Here is a 26,173-nt window from a genome sequence, read left to right as displayed (position 1 = left end):
ATTTTTGTCAATGAGATCGTTAAATATAGAAAATGCAGTTGTAGGCTGTCGGCCATTTTAGGGTTTTGTTTCTGAGTTCAAAATACGAAGATCTGAAACCCAGTAGTTTTAGACCATTTTAGTTCGAAAAGAAATTTTGTTTGAGTTTTTTTGTTCGATTTTTGAAATAAAAAGCGTAGTTGGATGCCCCCGTCTATTGTTACGGTTGTATTCCTTTCGTTTCTTTTCTTATATTTTTTTATAAGCCATTTTCACGTATTTGAATCTGATTGAAAAACCGGAGGTGCTGTACACGCTAGTCAGTTTTTATAGGCTATTTGGAGAGAGCAACGCGAAAAGCTCAATTTTGCTGTAAAACATTTCGTTCTTAGTTTATTGTAGCATTTCGCGAACACTTAGGTTCAAAAACTGGTCTGGCGCAAAGAAAACTCTAATTTTTTTATTTTGAAATTTTGGAACAATAAAATATTTTTAATTTTGTTAATTTTTTTGCGAAGATAAATATAGTCAATTAAAACTTTCATCGAAGTTCTGGTAAGTTAAGTTTATCTGCTCAAAACATGCACAAAAATCAACACAGTTCCTTAAAAAAATCAGCTAATGATTTGGTTACTTTAAATTTGCACAAACCCTGACTTTTCCGAAAAAAATTGGCCGCACAAAAAGACGCTTTCACGATTTATTTTCAACAATTATTTAAGTTTTTGGCTTAGCAAATTATTCCATATAGATTTGCCCAAAATTCGTGGCCGTTGAGTGCAAACATTATAAGGGTCCTGAGACGCTCATTATTCAGTTGGATATTCATGTTCTCCTCAGTGTCTACGAAACAGTTTTCACGAGTAGAATTGGATGTACTGACAGGTGCAAGCGAAGAAATGTTATCCCAACCTCGATAGTTTCCGGTTAAAGTCAGGAAAAAGCTTTGATCAAAACAATGTGTGCTGATATCGTCTATAATGTCTTCCACGTATCTCTTTGCTCCCATTTTCTTTAGTTCCGAAGGTTTGTTCCTTATTTTTATTGTCCAATCAGATTTGATTAGTTCCCTTGCTGACAACTGAAGCATGTCCATTATAAACATCAATAGGAAATGGTTGTCCGGGCGATCGTATGTGAATTTTTCTGATTCAATCCAATTAAAAAACTCTTCGTAAACAAACTCAGGATATTGAACCAAAACATTTCTCCCTTCAAACGCGTTTACGAAGAATAATTGGTTGTCCTCCACTGAAAAGTTAAGTTTTATCTCAGAAGGAAAATCGGAAATAATTTGAACTTTTTGAAGCAAGTTATAATCTTGGTCCTGAAATTTTATCGCAAATTGAGGTGTATATTTTTTATGCGTCTCGCAACTTGCATTTTTTATAGCGTCTAAATCGCAGAGGAGCGAATAAGTAAAAATAGCAGTTTCATTTTGCAGTTCTAGTTTCAAAATTGGAAGCATCTCTTCATAAAGCCAATATTGCATGAAGTTAACTACGTTAAGGTTCGAATGAGGACAATTAGATAGTTCTTTGTTGAGCGTCAGACCTGACAAAGATCTGAAAGTGTAATTTTCCATCGCTAATCCGAGACAGACTGAAAGATTGCCTTCCATTGCAGTGTCTAACATAAAAGCAACATTCCTTGCTTTGTAAAAAAGGGCCATGTTAAATCCATAAAAGTGTTCATTTGCTCGAACAGTATGGACTTTTTGAGTGATTGCGTAGTTGTCGTAGTGAGAGTATAGGTAATAAGTTGGGAGAAATGAAGACGGTAGTACTTCTTGTCTCACGGCCTCTCTGACAACTTCGTCTGCATAATAGTAAGTTAGTCCCTCATTGATCCAGAAATCAGACCACCAGTCGTTCACAATTAAACCACCTAAAAGGGATTAGCCGCATTATCGATTTAGGAACGGGGGGGGGGGGGGGGGGGAGAAAGAGTAGAGTTTCAGAAACTGTCGTTGAGCATATCATAAATTGATTTAATTAACAGTTTATCAGTAAAAAGGATAGCGTACTTAAAAATCTCCTTCTATGGTATCTGCTAAAATCTCAACGCTCTAAATAAAACAATTTTTGTTGTTCTCCAGAAATTTCAATTTCGTTTGTTAAATGTAACACTTGTCGCAAATTATAATCTACTAGTTTTTAGAATTTGAACTTTCCTGTGGTCGAAAAATCTACGTATCATCTTCTGAAGATACTAGGATCTTGTTAACTTTTCCCACCTTTTGCAAAAGGGGAGAATTCCTTACAAGGTACAAAGTTCGTTCACACTTAACTGTTCAATTTTTTCTTAATAGGGGTGGAAATTCGTTACAAGGTACCCTAGTGAGTTAGGACCGAGGTGGTTAACTCATAGAGTAATTTCGGATAGGGTACACCGTCTGCTCGTCACGCTATCTTATTTTCGGCCGGATAGATTCGTGCAACTTCTTAGTCTAATACCGATCCTAATCTTACTCTTATACTATCTAGTCTCAGGGTGTTTAACTAGTCTCTGCTAGGCTCAATAGATCTAGGGTATACTGGTTTATTGCGGTTGCTGAAGTCTTGGAGAGTCAACTAATTTCTAAGTTAAATTCAAATCTCTCTGGTGCTGAAATTACAAGTAATTCCAGCACTTACAAATAAGTGGGTTGTTAGTTAGATGGATCATGATTGGTTAATATTAAATACTTTACAGTGGTAAAATATCTAATTTATCCAATCATAAAATGTAGTTTAGATCAGGTTCCACCCATCCGGGTTTTACAGAGTTTTTTAGAATAGTCTTTCTGCAATTCAAAAGATGGATGATGGACGTTGGTATTTGGCGAACATCATATTTCGTCTGGGTTCTCTTGTTAGAGAAGTTCCAGATTTAATCGTTGTGTCTTCTCATGACAACGACTGGGTTTTCGCAACAAACTCAAATCTGATTTCAGAATGGTTGGCTATGACAGGTTTTTTCGTTTCATGTAGAGAAATTCTTTGTCTTTGACCTTGTCTGGGAATGGCGTGGAGATTGTGCGTGGAGGGGATGCCTGGTTACTCGGATCTGTACGTATACTTGAACATCGAGGTGGTCATTGTTCTAGTTCAATGAAGTCCTTTTCTGCGAAGTCAAGTCGTACTCTAAATCCTTTGAGTTGTGATTGTGGGCGGCATATTGATTGTGGTTGGCCATTCTTTTTCGAGTGTAGTGGGGTCATTTTGTCTTTGGATGTTCGTCTTTGGTGTTGTATGCTGATCTATATACTGCAAGATATAATTTACATTTTATAAAATTTTTATTAGTTTAGTGTTTTAGTTATGATTTTGGTTAGTTGTTTTCACAAAAGCTTTCTGTTTTAGTTCAGTTATTTTGAAGAGTTACTCACCCACCCTTGAGTACCTCTTATTAAAAATAGAAGTGTGGTCACAAAGCGTGGATGTAGCGCGGTGGGTTAGGCCGGCTATAGAGCATGCTCAGGACGTCCTCTCTGGTGGGTTAGGCCAGGAGTGGGAGTATGATTTCGTGCGGTTTCTGTGATAGGTCCTGTTATGTGATAACGTTTTATGTTGGGTTTATTGTGGTTTTTCTTATGTTTCGTTGGTTGTGTCCTTTTTTCAAAAATCAAATTGTTTTTGGTATGGGTTTGTCTTTCGACTTTTTTGTATTTTATTATTTCTTTCTTAGACTTTATAATAGTCTTCAAAAGAATAAATTATCCAGTTTTAAACTGGGTTAATCCGGTTTGGGTACCGTTGGTTTCCTTTTCTTAGTCATGCTGTTATTCTATGTGTTGTGGTGTTTAGTAAGCTGCATTGGTTAGTTTTGTTTAGTATATAATTCCTTTCCAAATGGGTTAAAGGAAAGTTTGAAACTTGTTATCGTGTGTTAGAGTTGTTGAGTGTGAAAGCTTGAAACTGAAATTCATTATTTAAACAATTCGTCGTGGGCGAGCTGTGCGAGTTTGGATAGAATTCTTGTGCGAGTGAATGAAAATATCAAAAGGTTAGTACTGCATTTGCGTTTTATTAATTTACTACATAGAATTTCAATTTTATTGCTTGTTTTGGGGAAAAATTAAGTTACAAATTTTCATCATTATTAGAATTACTGCTTTTAGGGAAATAATTTATAAATTAATTTATTACATTTGTATGAATTTTTTTTAATTTAGCTGGTGCAAAAGATTATTAGAGTTTGGGACAATTTGAAGAAGTTTTCTATTTTTTATTTTTCTTTTGTGTATTTTGCAGATGATCGTGAGATGAAGACTAAAAATCTAAATAAAACATGGATAAAGAATGGTTAGTGTTTTATTTTAAATTTATTAGTATATGTATAAATTATACTTACCTGTTAGTCGTCGGGGAAAAAACCGTGGGGGAAGATGTCGTGGATTATGTCGGAATTTGTTAGTAACTTTGCTAGTATGCGAATGATGTTTTTAGTTTGAAGCAGTGGCCAAAGCAATTGAAGTGCTTTAATGGTTTTTAGTTCTTCAGTGCCAACTGCAAAATCATAAGGTGTGTTTTGGATGAGATTATATAATTTGTGGTTATATTTAGTGTTGTGGATGAATTCTAATATGGGGATTTCTATAGGTTGAACAAATTCATGTGGGATAAGGAAGGGTCTGGATTCTTCTGCGTTGAAGGTCTTTGTGATGGGACAAAAAATATACATTTGGGTTATGGGATCATAATTGCGAAGAATACCGTGAAGGTTAGTATCTTTGATGCAATATCTGAAGTTAAGAAAAAATGGTGATGTGTATTTAGAGTTAATAAATTGAAAACGATGGTGTGGTTGTCTTGATGGAGTGTGTAGGTCAAAGTGATTTTGTATAAAGCGGTAATATGTATATGTGTGGGTTTGTTTAGTGCGTAACATAATGTCATGTGAGCAGTGCAAATCTCGTTCATGTGGTGCAAGGAAATGAAAGGTTAGTGAAAATAATTGAAATCTTTCTTTAAAACTTTCGTAAGCTTGTGTGTCGGTTAGTGCTTCAGAAATGATGTGGTCGAATTTGCGATCAAATATATTGAGTGTAAAAACATATGGTGTTTTGATGAAAAATTTTTCTGTGATTTGTGGGTTAGCGAAGCGATCATCATCTAAAAATTGGTCTTGGTTAGTTCGGATGATGTTATGATCGTAATATTCTAGCGTATATTCGTTAGCTCGGGGTGCAGTGTATGTTTTTAGTGATTTTTTATATCCGATGTAAGTAAATTGTCTATGTGTTAGTGGTGTAGTGAGTCGATATAGCATATCTTGATTTCGTTCTATATCGATGTGAGTATTAGATAAATGTAGGCAAAGGGGGTTAGTAAAGTGATAATATGATGTCCAATGAAGTGTAGGCATTAAAACTTGTTCATCTACAAAGCTACGTGTATCGTTAGTATCTGTAGGGGTGTTCAAAGTATACTGTGGAAATGAAGGTAAGGTGATTGCTAAAAATTCTTTCGTGTTAGTGTGATTTGGATGGTTAATATATTCACGGGCTGTTCCTGGTTTTGTTGGAAATGGATGGTTTGGGAATTTTCTTTTGAAAGTGCGGTAAGCTCTATTAGTGCTAATTGATGATTCGGTGGATGTGGATGATGGTGCTAATGATGCGGTATAAGCTGAAGAGGGTGTAGGGGTAGGTGGGTTTGATGATTCTATTGTGGATGAAGTCTGATTTATAGTGGGGTTTTCAAGGTGGAAGGGTTGTTGTTGTAAGGTGATAAAATTATCTAGTTCTTGGGAGATTTGGGGGGTGTCTGGAGAATTGGATGATCGATCTGAATGAAGTGAAGAGTAGGTTGGGGTAACTTGTGAAGCATAGGAGGGTGTAGAAATGGATGGGAGTGGGTTATATGGTGGGATTGGTTGAAAAGGGGGTTTCGAAAAAACTGAGGGATTGGTTTGAAAATTATTGGATGGAGATGGTTCAGAGTCTGCAAATTCGTCAGGGGTTTCAATATCTGGGTTATTGAGTTGTGAGATGGAGTATAAAACTGAGATGTGTGAATTAGTGTCTGAATTCATGCCTGATGTTATATTATTGGTTGGGAAATCGGGTGGTGGGAAAGCAAAAAGTGGAATTATTGTAATTGGAGTGTTGAGGTTGGTTGGGTGTGAATTTGAGCGGTGTAGGGATCCAAGTTGTCGGCTCATCGTGGGCTAAAAAAATTATTATTTTGAGACTGAAAAGCGGTGTTATGGGGTTGTTCTATGATTTGTTCATATGTATTTTCATCTAGTGAATGGTGTGTCATTATATGTTGAATGGGACTTTGTGATATAGTTGGTCTAAAATTTGGATTATTTGTTATTGCTAAATTTCGAAAATTTCGTGGGACTAGTGATAATGGATGGTTATGTGGTAGTGGTGGTAACTGTGGTGCTGTAGGCGTAATGTCTACATTGTTATGTTCTTCGTCGTATGTGTTCTGTCTTGTTGCTATTTTTGTGTTGTATTCCTTTATTTGTGCATCTAAAAGAATTTTGTTTATTGATGATGAAAAAATTCCAAAAAATCCTGCAAATAGTATGCGTGCTACACTTGCTTGTCTATTTACTTGTGTGTGTATAGCGCATGTATTATAGATTCCTTTTAAAAGCGAAAAAAGAAATCCTATAAAGTTAAACATTGCGTATAAAATAGTCAATTTTTCTAAGATGTAGTAGGGCCATCCTAGAAAATCGAGAATTTCATTTTTTAGTGTAACAAAGCTAAAAATATTTATAGGTGAAATATCTTGTGGTCGGTATTTTTCACCGCTTAGATATATATAGTCTTTAATGTCTTTAAAATATCCGCTATAGTCTTGTGTATAAATATCTGCAAATCCTGCTGTTTCGGCAAGTTTGCGTAAGTTTTGATCAATTGATTGTCTTTGTATCGTGTCCGTTTGTGTTAATAATTCTTGGAATTGTTGTGTTCTAATGTCATGTTGTATATCGGATTTTGAATATATTCCAATTGATTGTAAGTCAATATTTGGGTTTCGAACAATAGCTCTAATGCTTTCAGGTGAAAATTTTTTGAGTGATTGCATTAATGTGGGATATGGAGTAAGAAGATAATATTTATCTTCATCAGGGTTCAGTTGAACTACATTGTGGCTATTTTCTGATCCACATGGGACTGCGGTATCCCAGAAATAGGTTCGTCTTGAAAGTGTGTCAACGAAGTGTACTTTATTCTTATAAAAGATAGGGATTCTTTTATAGCATCGTTTATCTTCAAAAACATATAGTGGTGATACTTTTTTGGTACAGTTATAAAACCATAAAATGATTCCTTCATAATCTAAAAAATTTGATCTATTTCCTGATAGTAAATATCCTGCGTAGGGTATTTTTAATACTGCTAGTGCAAGTGATTGTAGGATTTGTGTCCTTTCTAATTCGCATAGCTGGTGAAGTGTTTCTAATTCAGATAGTGACATTTCTTGAAAAATTCGGCTAATTGTGTAGTCTAATTTCATATCTAGGTGAATATCATAGTGGATGTTACCGAAATATGTACTATTCATTAGTGATAATTCTTGTAAACGTGTGCTTCTAGTGTCATGGGGCTTTAGATGTCCACCAGGTTGATTTTTACTTTTTTGAAAATCAACCTGTATATATGATGTTCCTTCGTTTATAGGGTGACTTGTGGCGTATGGGTCGATTTTTACTTTTCCAGTGGTCATGTCAAATCCTTTTTCGTATTCAACTAATATCTCAGAGTATTGTGTTTTATGAAGTGGATTTCTGTATTTACATGCAAGTTCTGTTTCTTTATATTTGAAAACGTGTCAATTTATTTTCTATATTGTCTATGTTTCTAAAATTAGAACTTTGTCTTCGTGATGGATGGACTTGTTCATATGGAATTGATTGTATAAAATATTTTTCGTGAAATTTTATCATACGAGCGTGTATTTTTGCTACTTGAAATGTTGTACATGTGTCTTCAGGGAACCAAACAATTGTTGCTTGTGTTCGTGTTGTAGGGTCACAATAGCCTTGGTCGTTTTTACAAGGTAATCTAATTCCTTGATAGATCATTGTGTTGTCTGATAAATCGCGTGTGAGTTGTATTTTTTCGAGTTGTATTTTCCAATCAAAAAACATGATTTCTTGATATCCTTTATTTTTTGTGTCTGCTTTGCAGTTTGATGGGTCATTTATACCAATGTGTGGTATCCAGTGTTTATCGTGTATATCATAAGTTAATCGTCCGTGTGCGCCGTTGTATGGGTATTTTTCATCTAATTTTATATGTCCTTGATATCTTTCAAGTTCTGCTTGATGTACAGAATCTGCAAAAACTTGGAAATATACTAATTTTCTATCAGTGTTTTTATTTCTTGTGATATTGAGTCTTAGTAACTCATTTTTACAATCTTCGGGATTGAGATGTAGAAGTCGTTCGATATTACTTTGGTAGAATGATTCGTGGTCAAGTCGGTTTTTATTTCCATTTGAGACTTGTGAACAATGTACTTTCTTTTCGGAAAATGTCGCTGTGAATTTATATCCTTTAACTGTTGTTGCTCGGGCTTTTGAATAAAGTGTCGCTATTACATTTGTTGTTTCTATAGCTTGTGGTTCTGTTTCGCATTGTGATACTTGATTTATTGCATATTTGTGTAATGTTTTTTGTTCGTTTTCGTCACAATCGTAATGTGTTACTAATAAATCTTGGGGTCTTGTGCGGGGGGAAGGGTTTATGTTTTCAGTTGAGGTTATTAGAAAAAAGAGTTGGAGAAAAATTAAAATTTTTAGAATATACATGTGTATGACAATCCTGAGTATGGGTTATAAAATGTGATGTAACCAATTGTCTTTTTGGTATATCTGTCGTATTTGTAGATTACTTCAGTTGTTATAAATGGTGGTGGTAGGGATTGAGCTGTTATATTTGGTGGATTTAATGGATAGGGATGTTGAGTAATGTTGTTTAATTTAACCGTGATTTCAAACTTTAATTGTAGACTATTCTGTTGGAGTATTTGGATGTTATGAGCACGAATGTCTTCGTGGATGTCTTGTCTATATTGTAGTCTATTTAGTGCCCAGTTGTGGAGTCGGTTACTTTCTAGGTGTTGTCCAAATAATGGTGGAGGTGCTGTGAATGTATTCCAGTCTAGTCTTAAAGGAATATTTGTTGATGATTGTTCTCGATATCTAGCGTCGAGGTTATTTGGGAAATTTAAGTTAAAAGGTGGTGGTGAAATCTGGCTTATTGATGGTGTTGATGGTAGTGATAATGTTTCTGGTAGTAATGAGGATGTTGTTGTATCCGTAGAAATATCTATTGGATCATTGATTAAATTTGGTTCACCTTGTGTGAATGAATGTGTTGTCCAGTATGGTAGTCGTGATGTTTGGTTTGTAGGGTTAAAGGGATTTTCACGTATTTGTTCAGATGTTGGTGTTGAACCTAAGTAATCTGATGGTAGGCTTGAGGTGCTACGTTGTGAAAGAAGCGTAGGGGTTTCTGGTAATATACCAATGGGGTTTTCTGGTGTACTTTGTGATGGGGATTGAGGTATATCAAAATGAACTCGGGGAGTTTGAAAATTTCTGTTTCGTCGAGGATGTATAATTTGTCTATTTATTTCGACTGTATTTTGGTTTTGACTAGGATTTTGTATTCTACTTAATTCTTGTGGTAGTGTTGGGTATAAGTTATATGTTGGTTCGCTTAGAGGTGCTTGTCGTTGAACTGGTTCTAGTGGTTCTGATAAGCGAGCGTGTCGTTCTTCAAAGGTATATGGGTTATCTTGAAAAGAAATTCGTGTAGATGTTTGGGGGTTTTGGGTAGTTGAAGGTGGTGTCGGGTTTTCCTGGGATGATGTCGGTGAAGACTGACTGTGTGATTGTTGGTTAGCATTTTTTGATGGTTTTTGATCTATTCTTTTAGTGAAAAAATTTATGTTTATTGTAGTATTCTTCTAGAAAAAGTATTAGGAGGATTGTTGCTAGGGCGAATGTGATAATTGCTTTCTTAATACATTTGCATATTGTCAAGATGAGGGATGATAGAAATGTTATAAAAATTACAAATAGTAAAAAAATATCTGTTCTACTAAAAATGGTTCGTATCATTTAGATAAGTTTTGTGAATCGTACCTGTGGATATAGTCAAAAGCTTTTGAAAGCTGGAGGTATAGTTCAAATATAGAATAGAAAATTTAAAAAATATTGCAAAAAATGATTAAGATTATTATAAAAGATTCGAAGGTATCAAAAAGAAATATGATGAGAGGTTTAAATATTGTGAAAAAGTTTGCGAGAATGTTTAGAATTATGGTAACTGGTCGAGAGAAGAGCATTTAAGAAATGGCTCTCGATCGAATTTTTTTTGTTGTTTGAGGCAATTTTCAAGTGTGATCGAATTATTTATTGGTTTTTTGACAAGTGGGTCGAGTTTTGGGAAAAATTGTTGGGGGCAAATTTTATGGTGATCGGGAGGTCTTCTTTGTCTTTATTTTCATTTGTCAAATGATCTGGGGTATTTTTGAGATTTTTATACTTTAGGCTAATTAAAATGGTCGTTCTTTTACTTTAGGCTAATTTAACATATTTGTTTGGGGGGTATTTGAGGTCTGAGTTGGGGAAATATTGTTGATCTTTGGTTTATTAGATAAGGGAGGGTTATGATATTATGGTGATATTTATTTTAGTTGTCAAGTTGGAATGGTTTGCTTATTTTTGACCTGGAGGTTGTGAAGTTATAGTTATAGATATGCCTGGAGTTTAATATCTTTCGTCTAGTTGGTTTGTGTTAGAGTTATAGAAGGTGACGGATTGGATGAATCCTATTGGCTAATTATGAACTAGAATCGCTGCGTGTCTCTCAGCATGTTATTTTGAAAAATGAAAGTTCAAAATATTTCAAAGATTATTATATTTCAAAGATAAAAATATTTCAAAGATGAAAGTTCAAAATATTTCAGAGAATATTTCAAGAGGTGCAAAGATTATTAATTGTAAAATTAAAGCTGTTTTTGAAATTCAACTTTCTTTAATATTTTAGATTGTGGGATGAATGTTTTATAGTTTTTGCGTGGTTGATTTCTAAGTCGTGATGACTCTCTATGATCTGATTTGTCGATCTGTTCTTGGGGTATAATTTTTTCTGTCATTTTTCTATTTTTTCTTTCTTTTTGAGGGATGTATTGATCTAGTTTTTTTGTGTTGTTATTCGTTGTAGTTGATTTTTTATTTTGGTTTTCGAGGTGAATGTCATGTTGTTCTTTTGTTTCATTTTCCGTATGTGGATTATTTTGAATAACTTTTAAACCTGTGATAGAATATAATTGAGTTAGTTCGCGTAGTGCGTATTCTTTTGGGTAATAAGGTAATAGGTTGTTTCGGTGTTGAACAATTTCTTTTTTGTCTGAGTCGGTAATTTTATATGTGACATCAGTGGGTTTGGCAATTATTTGGTATGGTCCTTTACGAAGGGGTTGTAGTTTTTTAGAGATTCCTTTTTGAGTGTTAAAATTGGGTATTAAAACAAATGTTCCAATTTTTAAATCGGAGGCTGGTGTAAAGCGTGAATTTATTTGTTCATTAATGTTTTGTCTTTGTAACAACTTTTTTGTTACTTTTTGGTAAATTTCATTGTGTTTTTTATCTCTGTTTAAAATCCATTCGGTGTGTGTACCGGAGGCTAATTTAAGAATTTGTGGGTGATGAAAATGATCTTCATCATGCGCGTGTAAAGGTAGGTTATAACAAACTGAGTCTTTATTCGGTTGGCAATGACCTTGTGCGTTTTTATGAGAGTTTGCTGTAAACATAATTGGTTTACGTGGCTTTTTATTAAAAACCATTTCGTATGGTGACATTCCTAGAGTTGTCGTAATTTGTGAATTATATGCTAAGGGAAATAATTTTACTTCTGCTGACCATTCTGTGTATCTTGTATCATATCCATTTATGATACATCTAAGATATTCTTGTAGTGAACGGTTCATACCTTCGACTAAACCGTTTGTCCAAGGTGCATGAGATGTACGCGGTTTGTGCTTAATGTTATATAAATAACATAGTGTGATAATTTCATTGTTTATGAATTCTGTACCGTTATCTGTAACTAGAATTTCTGGTAGTCCGAATTTGGCTATCCAGTGTTCATATAGTGTTGTGTAAGCATAATAAGCGTTACAATATGGTACTGGGTTAAGTGCTACATAATGTGTAAACGCGTCAACAATTACCATAATGTAGGAGTTTCCTTCGGATGAGGGTGAAATTGGTCCTTTTGTATCAAGTGAAATACGGTGGTTAAAGTACAAACTTTGTCCTTTAAAATCTTGTTTTTGTGCTATTTGTTTTTGATTTGGATAAGGTTTATTTAGCTGACATACTATACAATCATTGCATAGTATTTTTATCCAAATTGGTGCATTTGGGAACTAGATGTTTTGTATAAAATTTGAATATGTTTTTTCTGATCCAGAGTGTCCTTTAATGTTTTGTGTATGTGAAATTTTAAAAGCCATGAGAATCATACTTAAAGGGAGACAGGGAACTGTAGATTCATTTAATTGGTATTCTAGAAGGTCTGTGTTTTCATTAATTGTTGTATTATTAAGTTTTCGAAAATATCGGAGGAGTGTTTTATTTCCTAAAATTGTGGTATCTGCTTTTACGGGTTTAGTTTTGTATTTGTGCCATGATTTTAGTTGTCTAATTACTGGGTCAAGATTTTGATATTGTTTCAAGGTATTAATTGTAATTTTATCTGTTGGGGGGAGAAAAATGTTTTCAATTTCTAATTTAGCTAAAGGAATTGTGTCAAGTGGGTCATGAAGGTCAAAAACTTGATTTATGGTGTATTCTGAATCATTTGTTTGTGGTCCTGATAAATTTATTTTATCAGTTAGATTTTCTTTTTCAATTAACGGAAAAAGGTCTTTTTTATGTGAGTGTTGTTTTATTCTTTTTTGTTGGGTGTTACTTTTTATCCATTGTGAGTATGGAATTGGTTTGAAAGTTGATGTTCCTAGTAGATCAACTTCGTAGTGATTATTTTGGCAATCTAAGTAAAGTGGGAAATGTTGTAGGTTATTTATTTGTGATTGTTCAATGTCAGTTTTTACTGCATATTTGCATTCTAGTCGGGGTGATGTTTCGTTTTCTGCAAGGTAGAATTTTATATTTTTGTGTATTTCAACTGTAGTTTTACGTGTAAGTAATTCAGGTGGTGTATTTCGACTTAATGTGTCTGGTAATGCAAGATTTTTTCCTGCTGTCCAAACTGTATGTAAGTTTGGGAATTTCATTAGAATTAGTTGAAATCTATAAACTCGGTGATTTGGATTAGATTTTTGTGTAAAGAGAAAAATGATTGGTTTGTGATCTGTGAAAAGAACTGTTGGATGTTTTGATCCAAGTATCAGAAATTCATATTCTGTTAGTGTATATATTATAGCTGTACACTCTCTCATTAGAGTTGAGAGTCTTAGCTCTGCTTGAGTGAATAATCGAGAATTTGCTGATATAAGATTCATTTTGTTTGTGCCATTGTGTGATTGTAATAATGCTGCGCCGATGCCAAAATTCGAAGCATCGCACATTGCATAGAATGGTTGATTTGGATCTGGAATTGTATTCGAAATTTGTTCAGTTAGGAGTTTTTTAATTTCTTCAAATCGTGTTTGATGTTCTGTGTTCCATTCAAAATTATTTTGTTGTCTAAGTATATTATAAAATGGTCTTAGGTATAATTGCATTTTATAGACATATTTACTTAAAAAATTTAACATTCCAAGGAATTCTCTGATTTTCTTTTTGTTTGTTGGTGGTTGGAATTTTTTGAATAGCATCAATGCGTGATTTTAATGGGGTGATTGTTTTTCTTTCTATATTATGTCCTAAGAATTTAACTCGTGTTAAAAAGAAGTGTGATTTATCGGGGGCGGCCTTCAGATTTTCGTTCTGAAGTATTTTGTGATAATGTTCTAAAACTTTAAACATTTCTTTTTTTGTCTGTGATTGCATAAAAACATCGTCTAAATAAGTGATTGCGTTTTTCTTGAGTATTAGTGGTCCTAAAATTTTGCTCATAAAAGCTGAAAATGCTGCTGGTCCTATGGATATTCCATAGAATAGGCGGTTGAATTCATATTGCTGATTTCCAATAACAAATTGTGTTAAGCGTCGCGATTGTTCATCTAGTGGCATTTGATTATATGCACTATTCATATCTGCGGTTGTAAAGTATTTTCCGTTTATTTTTGTTAAAATAACTTGTATTGGTTCAATAGGCCAATTGCATTTTGATTCGTCTATTAGTGAATTAAGGTATCTAGCGTCTAGAACTATTTTTAATGATTCTCCTTTTGCTAGGATCATAACAGGGTTGATAAATGTGTTACCTTTTGGTTGTTCTTCTTTGTCTACCGGTGAGATTATATTGTATTGTTCTAAAATATCAAGTAATCTGTTCACTTTATCGTGTAAATGAATTGGTACTTTACTTGCTCTTTGTTTTTTGAAAACTGCGTCAGGTTTTAGTGGAAGGTGTAGTGATGAGCTGATTTTGCCAACATCAAATTTAGATGTTGCATAGACTGATGAATATTTTATTAGCTGTTTGGCTAATTTATCAAATTCGTCTTGTGTTATTTGTGAATGTTGAAAGTTAAACATTGTTAAAAACTTCTGTTGAGTCTCTGTGTAGTTACTTATGTTGAATGTAGGTTTGAAATATGGAGTTTTTGTGAAATAATCTGTATTTCTTTTGTCATTACTTATTATATTATTTATGGATAATTCTTCATTAAGAATTGTAGATTAACAAATATCTAATAATTGGAGTATATTATTTACGCGGTATGCTTTTTCATGTATTGGCGATATCGTAGCATTGGTTTCGCAATAGCCTAAAAGTCCTAAAGGTAATGTTACTTGATAGGGTGTATTGTTGTATACATGTAAAGAAATAATATCTGAATTCGAGTTTTTCAAATATTTTATGGATGAAATTGTGATTTTGAAAAACTTATGGATAGGTTTGAATTCAAAATCTGACATATAGAGTTGTTGTTTGTTTTGTTTTTTATCATATTGGTGAACTTGTTTTGTTGAAAAATTATATATGTTTCCTGATAGTGGTTTCAGGTGTTTTCTTTGTTGATTATATATCGGATAAAATTTTGAAAAGAATGGTGGTTGTTTATTTAATCTTTGAAAAAATGTTAGGGATGTGTCTTTTGTTTTTGTGTATTTATCTTTGATTAGTATTTTACTATTCAAAATGTTGATTGTTGGTATATATTTAGAGATAAATGGTATTCCAATGATATTGTGTTTAATATCAGTGATATGGAATATTTGTTTAAATGGTTTATTTAAAATTTTATTTTGTTCTATTGTTCTTGTGGGGAGAAGAAATAATTGAATTTTTCCATAGTTCACTAATGTTGATCCCTGTGCTGTTGCTAGTTTACTGGATGTTTCAAGGGGCGTTAGCTTTGGGTGTAGTGATTTTATCTCATTCCATGTGGGAATGTTTATTATGTTTGATTCTGCTCCTGAATCAATTAAAAAATCAATTTCAAGATCTGGTGGTTGAAATTCTTTGCTTCTTGGACTTTCTAAAAGAAATGGTATTGTCCAAATTTTTTCTTTGGGTTGTTCTTTTTGTATATTTTGATAGATGTGATTTGTATATAAGCATTTTGTTTTATTATTTTCATTGTATTGATTTGTAGTGTTAATTTCGTTAGTTTCTTGTGCCGTTTGTGTAGAATGGATGGGTTCAATATAATAATTGTGAAGGAGTTCTAATTGATTTTCGTATATATGTGATGAAAAAGGTTGTTCATATATAATAGGTTCGTAGTCATTTTCGATTGCTATCATATTTATGGAGGTAGTGTTTTCTGTATCACTTTCTGAATCTGATGATTCACAGTTTATTTGATTTAGTTGTAGTTCGTTGATTCCTGTGTCATCAATACCTGGGGGGTCTGATGTTGTTTCTGGGTTTGTTTGTACTTGATTAATATTTCTTTGATGTTTAGGTGTACTACTTCTGTGGCGATTGTTAGAATTATTATAATGGTTATTATTCCTGTGTGGTGATTGGGAATAATTTCTATAACGATTATTATAAATTGAATGTCGATTTTGTGAATTATTTCGTGATCTGTTTTGATAATTATTGTTTGGTCTGTTATAGTTTGATCTATTATATGAGTTATTCCTTGATCGATTGTTCGGGTAATTCTGGTTTCGGTTGTTTGAATAACTTCTATTCCGATTATTGGAGTAGTTTCTATTTCTATTGTATGATGAGTTTCGTGATTGATTGTTTGGATAGTAATTATTTTTTGATTGGGAATTAGATCTAGAAACAAATTGTGTTGTATTTGAATTTGATCTGGAGTAGTTATTTCGACTATTTGGTCTATTGTAATGATTTTGTGACGAATTTTGTGTATTTCTTCGTTCTGGTCATCTTCCTCTATAACTTGAGTTATATGGTGATTGATTTCTCGTGAAGTTGGTATTGTTCGGTAGTGGTTTTCCTGAACTGTTGTTGCTGTATACATTTTTGTTCGGTAGATTTTGATCTTTCTTCATGTATTGATAGAATGATTTATTCGGTTCTTTATATTTTTGAGGTTTGTTTTGATTGTCCTGTTGTTTTTGTCTACATTCGGAAATACTATGTCCGTATCGTCGGCAATAATTACACCATTTTTTGAAAGATGGTTTGCCTTTAAAGTTTGGGTGTTTTTCATAAATATTGAGTATTTCAGTGATTTTTTCAACGAGGTCTGTATCTGAATCCTGTATATTATTGATATTTGTGGTATTTGTTTCAATTCGATTAACATATTGTAATTTCAGATTTTCTGTTTCTTCAAGTTTCATTGTGATTTCCGCTTGCTCTAGCTTGTCTACTAGTTTTCGAAAATCTAAATCGGGCTCTCGAATTGAGGAGGGATGGGATGCTCTCTTTTTTATTGCTATTTTCCTTAATTGAGGTGTTAAGGTCATCATTAAGATTTTTGTCATTTTTGTGTTTTTATAATCGTGTGTATTTAATGAATATGCTTTTCGAACTAGTGTTTCGATACGTACTGCTAATTGTTTGATGGTTTCATTTGGTAATCTGCGAATTTCATTACATAAAACTCTTTGTTGTTGTTTGTTTCTTTCGGAGTCAAACATTTTTGAAAATTCTTGTGTAAATCTCTTCCAATTTGATTTTATTTCTATAGGCAATACTGAAAACCATTTTTGGGCTGCGCCGTCTAGGGTTGTCTGTATCAACGCTGTGCGTCGATGTATCCAGTTTTGATGTAGTGGCGTATTAATTGGTTCAGGTCCTATATTTAAAATTAAATTTGCTGTTACTGCATTTAAATAATCTTCTACAGAATATTCAGGGTCTGTTCCTGTGAATACCATTAATGGTTTGTTTGATGTTATTGATGATCCACCCATAAGGTATGGATTCATTGTCATTTGTAATGATTCTGCTGCATTTGGCATTTGTGAAAAATTAGAAAGTAGATTTTTTGTTATTTCGTGTTGTTGAAGATAATATGGAAGTGGTATTTCATTTTGCATTTGTGTTGGTTGATATGAGTGTGTAATCATTGGGTTTTGTGGCTGAATTGGTTGAAAAGATTGTGTAATAATTGGGTTTTGCATTTGTATTGGTTGTTGATTTTGTGTATCTATCTGGTGTGGAGAAAAATTTCTATGATGTGTATATGGTTTCTGCATTCCTTGTCCGCGATATTCTTGGGTATATGGTGCAAATATATCTGGTTGTAAATGATCATCATCAGAGGATAGGTAATCCGTTTGATGAGGTGCTTGTTTTTTATTTTTATTCTGTTGAAAGAATGGGTAATTTTCACTATGATCCTGTGGAGGATGTGGATTAGCTTGAAAATGTACTGAATTGGTTGTTGCCATTGGATTATTCCAATATCGAGATCTGATTTGATTATTATTATTATTTCGTGGAGGATAGTTTGTTTTTGATGAATGTGTATAATTATAATTATGTTCCGCAAAATTGTTTCTTGTGAATGTTCTGCGTGTTTTTGACGGTATTGTCATGGGTCTATATGTTTGGTAATCCATTTGTGAATATTTTGGAGCAACCGAAGGTTTAACGGTTGATTGTAAGTTTACCTGTGCTAGCGAAGTGTTTGTATTTCTTGGTGTTGTTAAATTTGGACGTATTGGTGAAATACTTTGTTGTGTAGTTGTTGTTTGGACAATTTCTTCATTTATGAAGTGTGATGGTGTCTGAATATCTTGTTGAGTGAGATTTCTAGTTCCATTAAGGTTTTCATTGTGTATGACGGTCGAATTTAAACTGTTATTTCGAGTATCAGGTAAAAATGTATTGTAGTTTAATGGTGTTGCGTCAATGGTTAATGGTACTACTCTTACATAATCTCTTATATAAGATATTGTACTTATTGCTTGGCTTGCAATTGATTGTGGGATATTTATAAATGCATAATGAGACCATTCGGGGTCCCAAACGTAGTCTGACTGTTCTGTGATGGCGGTATCATCGTTTGAATTTTGAGGTCTAAAATTTTTTCTTGCTTGTGAAATTAAATCTATATCTATATTATGTGTGAAATAATCTATTATAAACGATGCCAAAATTTTTTGTAAGTCATGTTTTGTATGTTGTGAAACATCATCTTTGGTGAAATTTTCTTTAATTATATGTAGAAAAGTTGAAAGTAGTATGATTTCATGTCGTACCTTTATATGTTTGGATGTCTCTGTCGGTGAGACATTTGAGATTGGGATTTCGTTTTCTAATATTGAGATATAACTATATATTATTGCAAAAACTTCATTAGTAAATTTGGAGTTTGCTCTTTGTGAGTTATGATATTGTATGCTTTTTATATATTCTGAGAATACTTTTGAAAATTCTAAATCAAGGTCGTCTGTTTGAATTACATATTTGTGGTGATTCGGGTTTGGTGAGGTGAATTTTATGGTGTAGATTCCGTAGTGTTGTGTCAAATTACATATATCTTTCAGATAGTGATCAATAATTTGTCTTTTGATCTTTACATCGGGGAACTCTACTTTACATGGGCTGATTCCGGGTTCAAATAAATTTAGTAGTAAATTCTTGCAAAGTATATGCTGTCCTCTATCAGTGGGTGCATCTACGAGGAAGGGGAAGATATCGTCATCATCTGGACTATCTTCACTTGGAGTGTGTGTTTGGCTCATTTTTTCGTTTAATGACTGTTAATAGGTAATTATCGATGTGTCTAATTGGTTGATTCCAGTTGTATAAATGTACTGGTTTGTGTTTATATTGCTTTTTTATTCGTCTTTTTCCTCTTTTTGATGAATTTGAAGTTGTTTCTGAGTCAGAAAAATATAATTGATCGTGTATGGGACAATTTTTATCTATAGATTCTTTTAATTTATAGAGTTCGTCTAAATTGCTGGCTTCTGATTCTGAAAATGCGTTTCTATTTTTGGAAAATCTTTTTCGTGTTATTTGTCTTTGTTTAGTTATTATTTTTCTTTTTAGTGTTTGTCGTTTTGTTCTAATATATCCAACTGTTTGTGTGTGAGGTGTGATTACAAGGTCGTATTTTTTGTTTTCTATTTCACAGTTGTGCAAAACGATTGTCTGTTTGTTTCCTAGATTTTTAAATGACATAAGGTTTAGGATGACGGATGCAAAAAGTTGTTAGATGATTTCTATTTTCTTAAATTGTTAGTCCTTACGATTTTTTGGTTAGCTTAACCTGGGTCTATTTGTTCAGGGTCGGAGAGAAAAGTATATCGAATCCGAGGAATGATTTTTACTTTCTCGTGGCTAGTATAAGCTAAGGTGTTAACTTACTTAATCTTACTTAGGGGTAGTGATTGTGTTCAAGGGTTGGAGAATAGTAAATCGATCCACAAGGTTCAGGTATAATTAGAACGCGAGTAGTTCGTTAGATACTATTTTAAACTTACTAAGTCTACGATTTATCCTGGGTCTTGATAAGAGGAGGGTTCAAGTGAAGGATGAATAACCGAAGTTTTTCACTGTTTATCCTAATTTGAATGGTTAGTTTTGTTGAAAAATTTCTATTAGTCTTGGGTTTTTTGAAAGGGTTGGATAGTGAATCGACGTTTGAGGTCGTTAGACACTAGCTAAGTGGGTGGGGGAGAACAAAATTGTTCTTTTTGATCCAAGGATAGGCCTTGATGATCAAGTTTAAATTTTAACTGAATAGAAAATGAATTAAGATCCAAGGATAAGCCTTGATGATCTGATTTGAAAATTAAGTGAATTTAAGTTTAAAATGGTTTAAATTTGTTTAAGGAAAAGATTTAGTGTTTTAATGATATTAGTGAGTTTATGATTGCTGTTATGTTTTAGGTGATGAAGCTGGGACAATTGGATAATTTATGATTACTAACAGTTTATTGTCATGCTACTAATTTTTGTTTTGATTTTCAATAAATATTTTCCAAATATGTTTTATAGAATACTGCAGAATTTTAGGAGAACGATCTGAGATCTTTTTATCAATCGTTATTGTATATTAATATTTTGTTTAGCGCCTGAAATGATCATGAAGATTGACTTCAAGATTTAAGTTTGCAAATGAAAATCTAAATTCATTGCTAATAAGATTCTAAATATAAAAGTTTGTGTTGGCTTTTGCCGTACTATCATATAACTATTTGGTAAGTTTCTACTTTGTCGTATGTCGTCTCTGGTTCGAGGTCTTCTTCCGATTCCGGGTAGTTCTCTTATCGTTCGGAATATTGGCTTTGATCTATTGAGTCGTAGAGACATTTCGATTAAATTATCGTCGTGTAACATTTTAAAAATGTTTTGTCTAATTTTTAATCTATTTTTGGTTAATTCTAAGCTATTAAGGTCTTGTTCGAGACTTATGGTCGCACCAGATGAGTTAGGACCGAGGTGGTTAACTCATAGAGTAATTTCGGATAGGTTACACCGTCTGCTCGTCACGCTATCTTATTTTCGGCCGGATAGATTCGTGCAACTTCTTAGTCTAATACCGATCCTAATCTTACTCTTATACTATCTAGTCTCAGGGTGTTTAACTAGTCTCTGCTAGGCTCAATAGATCTAGGGTATACTGGTTTATTGCGGTTGCTGAAGTCTTCTTGGAGAGTCAACTAATTTCTAAGTTAAATTCAAATCTCTCTGGTGCTGAAATTACAAGTAATTCCAGCACTTACAAATAAGTGGGTTGTTAGTTAGATGGATCATGATTGGTTAATATTAAATACTTTACAGTGGTAAAATATCTAATTTATCCAATCATAAAATGTAGTTTAGATCAGGTTCCACTAGCGGTGGAAATAGTTAACAAGATCCAAAATCGGCTCTTTTACACCTCCACCCCCCCCCCATGTTTTGATTTTCTTACGCCTGAATGCGTGATGTTACGATGTAAGGTATGAAAAACAAATGTATTTCTAATAGTTAATATTGAAATTCAAATGCGGGGGTGAAGAAATTCAAATGTTTGTGGGGGGGGGGGGGATGAGCGGAAAGGAGCCCTAGAATTTCCGCCACTTTTTAGAAGGGAAAATTGTAGTGTGATTTAATCAAAGCAGTGTACAAACGTAGTTTACCCGTCCATTGGTGAACCAACTCGTGTATAAGAATTCCGATTAGAGCAACTGGTTTTTCTACGTAACTGGCACTGATTGGAATCAGTCCCGGCTGCTCCATGCCTCCTGCAAACCTCCATGTGAGCAAAATATCTAGTTTGTCCGACATTCTCCAGCCGATATGGAATATTTTCTCACAGTAATCAAGCGAAAAGTTAATGGAATCTCTAAGTTGCTGATGCAGTGTGGAATTTAATCCTGTCACGCTGAAAACGCGAATTGGCAGTCGATTGGCGTAGCTGAAAGACGTGATCAAACTATACTCTGATGATTTCAAAATGGCGAATCCTACCAAATAAGAAGGAATTGGAACAGTTTCTAAAAACTTGAAGGTTCCTTCATTCGAATTTGAAGCTAACTCATCGGGTTTTTCTGCGGCATTAAAAAGAACTAAATCAAGCCCGTTTTCAGTTGAATTCGCAACATGAACATCAACTGAAAATATTGTTCTGAAGTTTGGTTCATCGAACGAAGGGAAAATTGTTCGTGCGTTTGATGGTTGGAAAAATGTGACGACGCTTAGTTGATTCTTATTTTTAAAGTCCTCAGCCCCTTTTGGGCTTTTCTGGGTCGAATATTCAATGATCAAAAATAATTTAAGCTCTCTTTCTGTCAAATCAATTCTGATTATGATAACTTCGTGTTTCGCAAGATATTTAAAAGAGTTTACGAGGCTTGCATTTTCAGTGCGAACATCAATTTTCTGAATCGTAATGTTCGACGCGAAAAGTCTAATTTGGTTATAGTTTTCTTCATCTTCGCTTTTGAGTTCGATAGTCGTGCTTCCTTTAAAATACCTCTTTTCTGCAAAATATGTCAAACTGATGTGCTGTTTTACAGGGAAGTAATTTTTTAGAAGTCGATTGTAACTGAATACAGTTTGCAATTCAAAGTCAAAATTTTCACTGGAAAATTTACCGGATGCAAGATCACTCAATTCAAAAATTAGTAAAACCGTGACCGCAAAAACGCTGAGTATTGCAACTACAGATATTATAGCAAGCGATACTTTCTTGGAGAAAACGCAAGACATAATTCAAGTTTATTATGGTCCAATATCAGAAACTGAATATTTGGGCGCCAGTTGTTGATTGAGAACATTAAAATGCTCACACGGTAGAAGAATTGTGTTCTAGTACTAAAATGTTTGTATATCTGCCTTAAGCCCCAGAAAGTTCTTGGTTCAAACAGATTTGCTTGGATCATGGTTGTGGAGCTTATTTTTTGAAATTGGTGGTTACTTGTCTAGACCGGCGGAACAAAATTAGACGAAAGTGATATTAGACAAAATCAAAAGCCTTTTGTAATTTCAAAATACATGAAAATATAGCCCTAAAACCTAGTTTTCTCGAAAAACTTTGATCTGAGAAATCCTTTTACCCGAGATTGGAAGCCGAGCATGCCGATAAACTGGGTCATATTGTGGAGTATGGTTTAGTCGGGTTCGGTACTTGGCAAAAGGTTATTTGAAAAACTAAATTTCTTAAGACGATAAAAAATACTCCTTCAACAATAATGCAAATATCCTGAGCCGAAACCATGGTCGGCTTAGTTGCCACATCTTGAAATTGTTTTTTTTTCGCTGCGCGCCATTTTGTTCAAAGTTAATTTTAGTGTTTGATTCTTAAGTTTCTTGCAATTTGTAATTTTATTTGCCTTCACATTTTGTTCATTTTTTTTGGTTTGCTTAAAAACTTTAGAAGGCTGAAAATAATTTGGCTTATTTTTAATCTGCTTACTGACCTAATCTTGGGTTTGGGTCGTTTTAAAGAAGCCCAATTTTCAAGTTTTAAACTTGATGAAGTTTTTACCACTCGGTTGATTGGAATTTCAATTTTTCAGTTTTTTGTTTCGGCTTTGTAGGTTTCGGCTTAGTGTTTATTGGCGTACTACCCTTTTTGTACGTCATTTGATGCGCGAAACACTTTTTGTTTTTCTGTGTGGGTTATGAAAGAAATGGGGACGTAAGCATTTTTAATTAGCTCCGAATGAAAAAATTTTGACTGGAAGAGATACTGCTAGTGTATGGTGTAATTTCGACTTTGACATCGCTTGGTTAATTTTGTTCCGATGCTGATGTTGCAATCTATTGTTAGGCATGTTTTTCACAGTTATCTTCCTTCATTGTATCGCAATTTTTGCGAAGTTTAGCTTCGACTCCGTCTGAAAATGTTTTGTTTCCCAAAATTTTATAGTTTTTCATGATAATTTCCATCTCAGTTGTTTTTTTTCAAGTTTGCATTACTGCGCTTTTGTTCGCAAGTGATGCGAAGCTCCGCTTCGTCACTGTGTTGAAACGATACTTAATAAGTCACTCTATTTCCTATAAAACTGTTGCTAAGTTGCAATTAAATGCTTTTTGTGTGTCCATATGATTTCTCAGCACAAAAATGTGATAGGGGAGCATCTTGTTTTTTGTCGCCCTTAGGTGGTGATTGCCCTTAGGTGGTGGATCCGCACTGCAATTTTTTCTAGTACATGCTGAGATCAAGAACTTTATTTTTTTTGTAGAACCGAAAAAAATCGCTTTTCACTCATTGACAACATTTATTGTTAAAACCAGAAAAAATGTTCACCCATCCCAAGCTCGATCCGAAAAAATGTTCATCCAAAAAGTTTTTTCGTCCATCCTCAATGTTCATTCATCCACCAGGTACTCCAAATTGGGTATTGTGTGTTTGATTGATTCTTTTTACGCTTGCGGTTAGCAAGCGTTTTCAAATCCAAATAAAGACGTTTTTCGGGTTAACATTTAATGCTGTCACGCTGAATTTAATCCTGTCACGCTGAAAACGCGAATTGGCAGTCGATTGGCGTAGCTGAAAGACGTAACCAAACTATACTCTGATGGTTTCAAAATGGTGAATCCTACCAAATAAAAAGGAATTGGAACAGTTTCTAAAAACTAAAAGGTTCCTTCATTCGAATTTGGAGCTAACTCATCGGGTTTTTCTGCGGCATTAAAAAGAACTAAATCAAGCCCGTTTTGAGTTGAATTTGCAACGTGAACATCAACTGAAAATATTGTTCTGAAGTTTGGTTCATCGAACGAAGGGAAAACTGTTCGTGCGTTTGATGGTTGGAAAAATGTGACGACGCCTAGTTGATTCTTATTTTTAAAGTCCTCAGCCCCTTTTGGGCTTTTCTGGGTCGAAAATTCAATGTTCAAAAATAATTTAAGCTCTCTTTCTGTCAAATCAATTCTGATTATGATAACTTCGTGTTTCGCAAGATATTTAAAAGAGTTTACGAGGCTTGCATTTTCATTGCAAACATCAATTTTCTGAATCGTAATTATCGATGCGAAAAGTCTAATTTGGTTATAGTTTTTTTTCATCTTCGCTTTTGAGTTCCATAATCGTGCTTCCTTTAAAATACCTTTTTTCTGCAAAATATGTCAAAGTGATGTGCTGTTTTACAGGGAAGTTATTTTTTAGAAGTCGATTGTAACTGAATACAGTTTGCAATTCAAAGTCAAAATTTTCACTGGAAACTTTACCGGATGCAAGATCACTCAATTCAAAAATTAGTAAAACCGTGACCGCAAAAACGCTGAGTATTGCAACTACAGATATTATAGCAAGCGATACTTTCTTGGAGAAAACGCAAGACATAATTCAAGTTTATTATGGTCCAATATCAGAAACTGAATATTTGGGCACCAGTTGTTGATTGAGAACATTAAAATGCTCACACGTAGAAAAATTTTGTTCTAGTACTAAAATGTCTGTATATCTGCCTTAAGCCCCAGAAAGTTCTTGGTTCAAACAGATTTGCTTGGATCATGATTGTGGAGCTTATTTTTGAAATTGGTGCTGACTTGTCTAGACGGGCGGAACAAAATTAGACGAAAGTGATATTAGACAAAATCAAAAGCCTTTTGTAAGTTCAAAATACATGAAAATATAGCCGTAAAACCTAGTTTTCTCGAGAAACTTTGATCTGAGAAATCGTTATAACCGAGATTGAAAGCCGAGCATGCCAAAAAACTAGGTCATATTGTGGAGTATGGTTTAGTCGGGTTCGGTACTTGGCTAAAGGTTATTTGAAAAACTAAATTTTTCAAGACGATAAAAAATACTCCTTCGACAATAATGCAAATATCTTGAGCCGAAACCATGGTCGGCTTAGTTGCCACATCTTGAAACTGTTTTTTTTCGCTGCGCGCCATTTTGTTTAAAGTTATTTTTAGTGTTTGAATCTTAAGTTTCTTGCAATTTGTAATTTTATTTGCCTTCACATTTTTTTCATTTTTTGTTTTGCTTAAAAATTTTATTTGGCTGAAAATAATTTGGTTTATTTTTAATCTACTTAGTGGTCTAATCTTAGGTTTGGGGCGTTTTAAAGAAACAAAATTTTCAAGTTTTAAACTTGATGAAGTTTTTACCACTCGGTTGATTGGAATTTCATTTTTTCTGTTTTTTTCTTCGGCTTTGTAGGTTTCGGCTTAGTGTATAATGGCGTACTAGCCTTTTTGTACGTCATTTGATGCGCGAAACACTTTTTGTATTTCCGTTTGGGTTATGAAAGGAATGGGGACGTAAGC

The 26,173-nt window shown here is 33.7% G+C and overlaps 1 protein-coding gene across 1 annotated transcript in view; it reads right to left on the bottom strand.

Moving 5' to 3' along the window:
* Positions 1 to 709: 709 nt before the first annotated feature.
* LOC134839786 (glutamyl aminopeptidase-like) overlaps positions 710 to 26,173 on the bottom strand; it is a 48,448-nt gene continuing 22,984 nt past the window's right edge. Inside the window, exon 2 of the mRNA XM_063855407.1 lies at positions 710 to 1,866. Within this exon, the coding sequence (XP_063711477.1) occupies positions 710 to 1,866 (1,157 nt within the window). The remainder of the gene's footprint in view (positions 1,867 to 26,173) is intronic.

The sequence above is a fragment of the Symsagittifera roscoffensis genome, chromosome 2, assembly GCF_963678635.1.
Source record: "Symsagittifera roscoffensis chromosome 2, txSymRosc1.1, whole genome shotgun sequence".
Lineage (NCBI taxonomy): Eukaryota > Metazoa > Xenacoelomorpha > Acoela > Convolutidae > Symsagittifera > Symsagittifera roscoffensis.
This window is presented reverse-complemented; position numbering and strand designations above follow the sequence as displayed.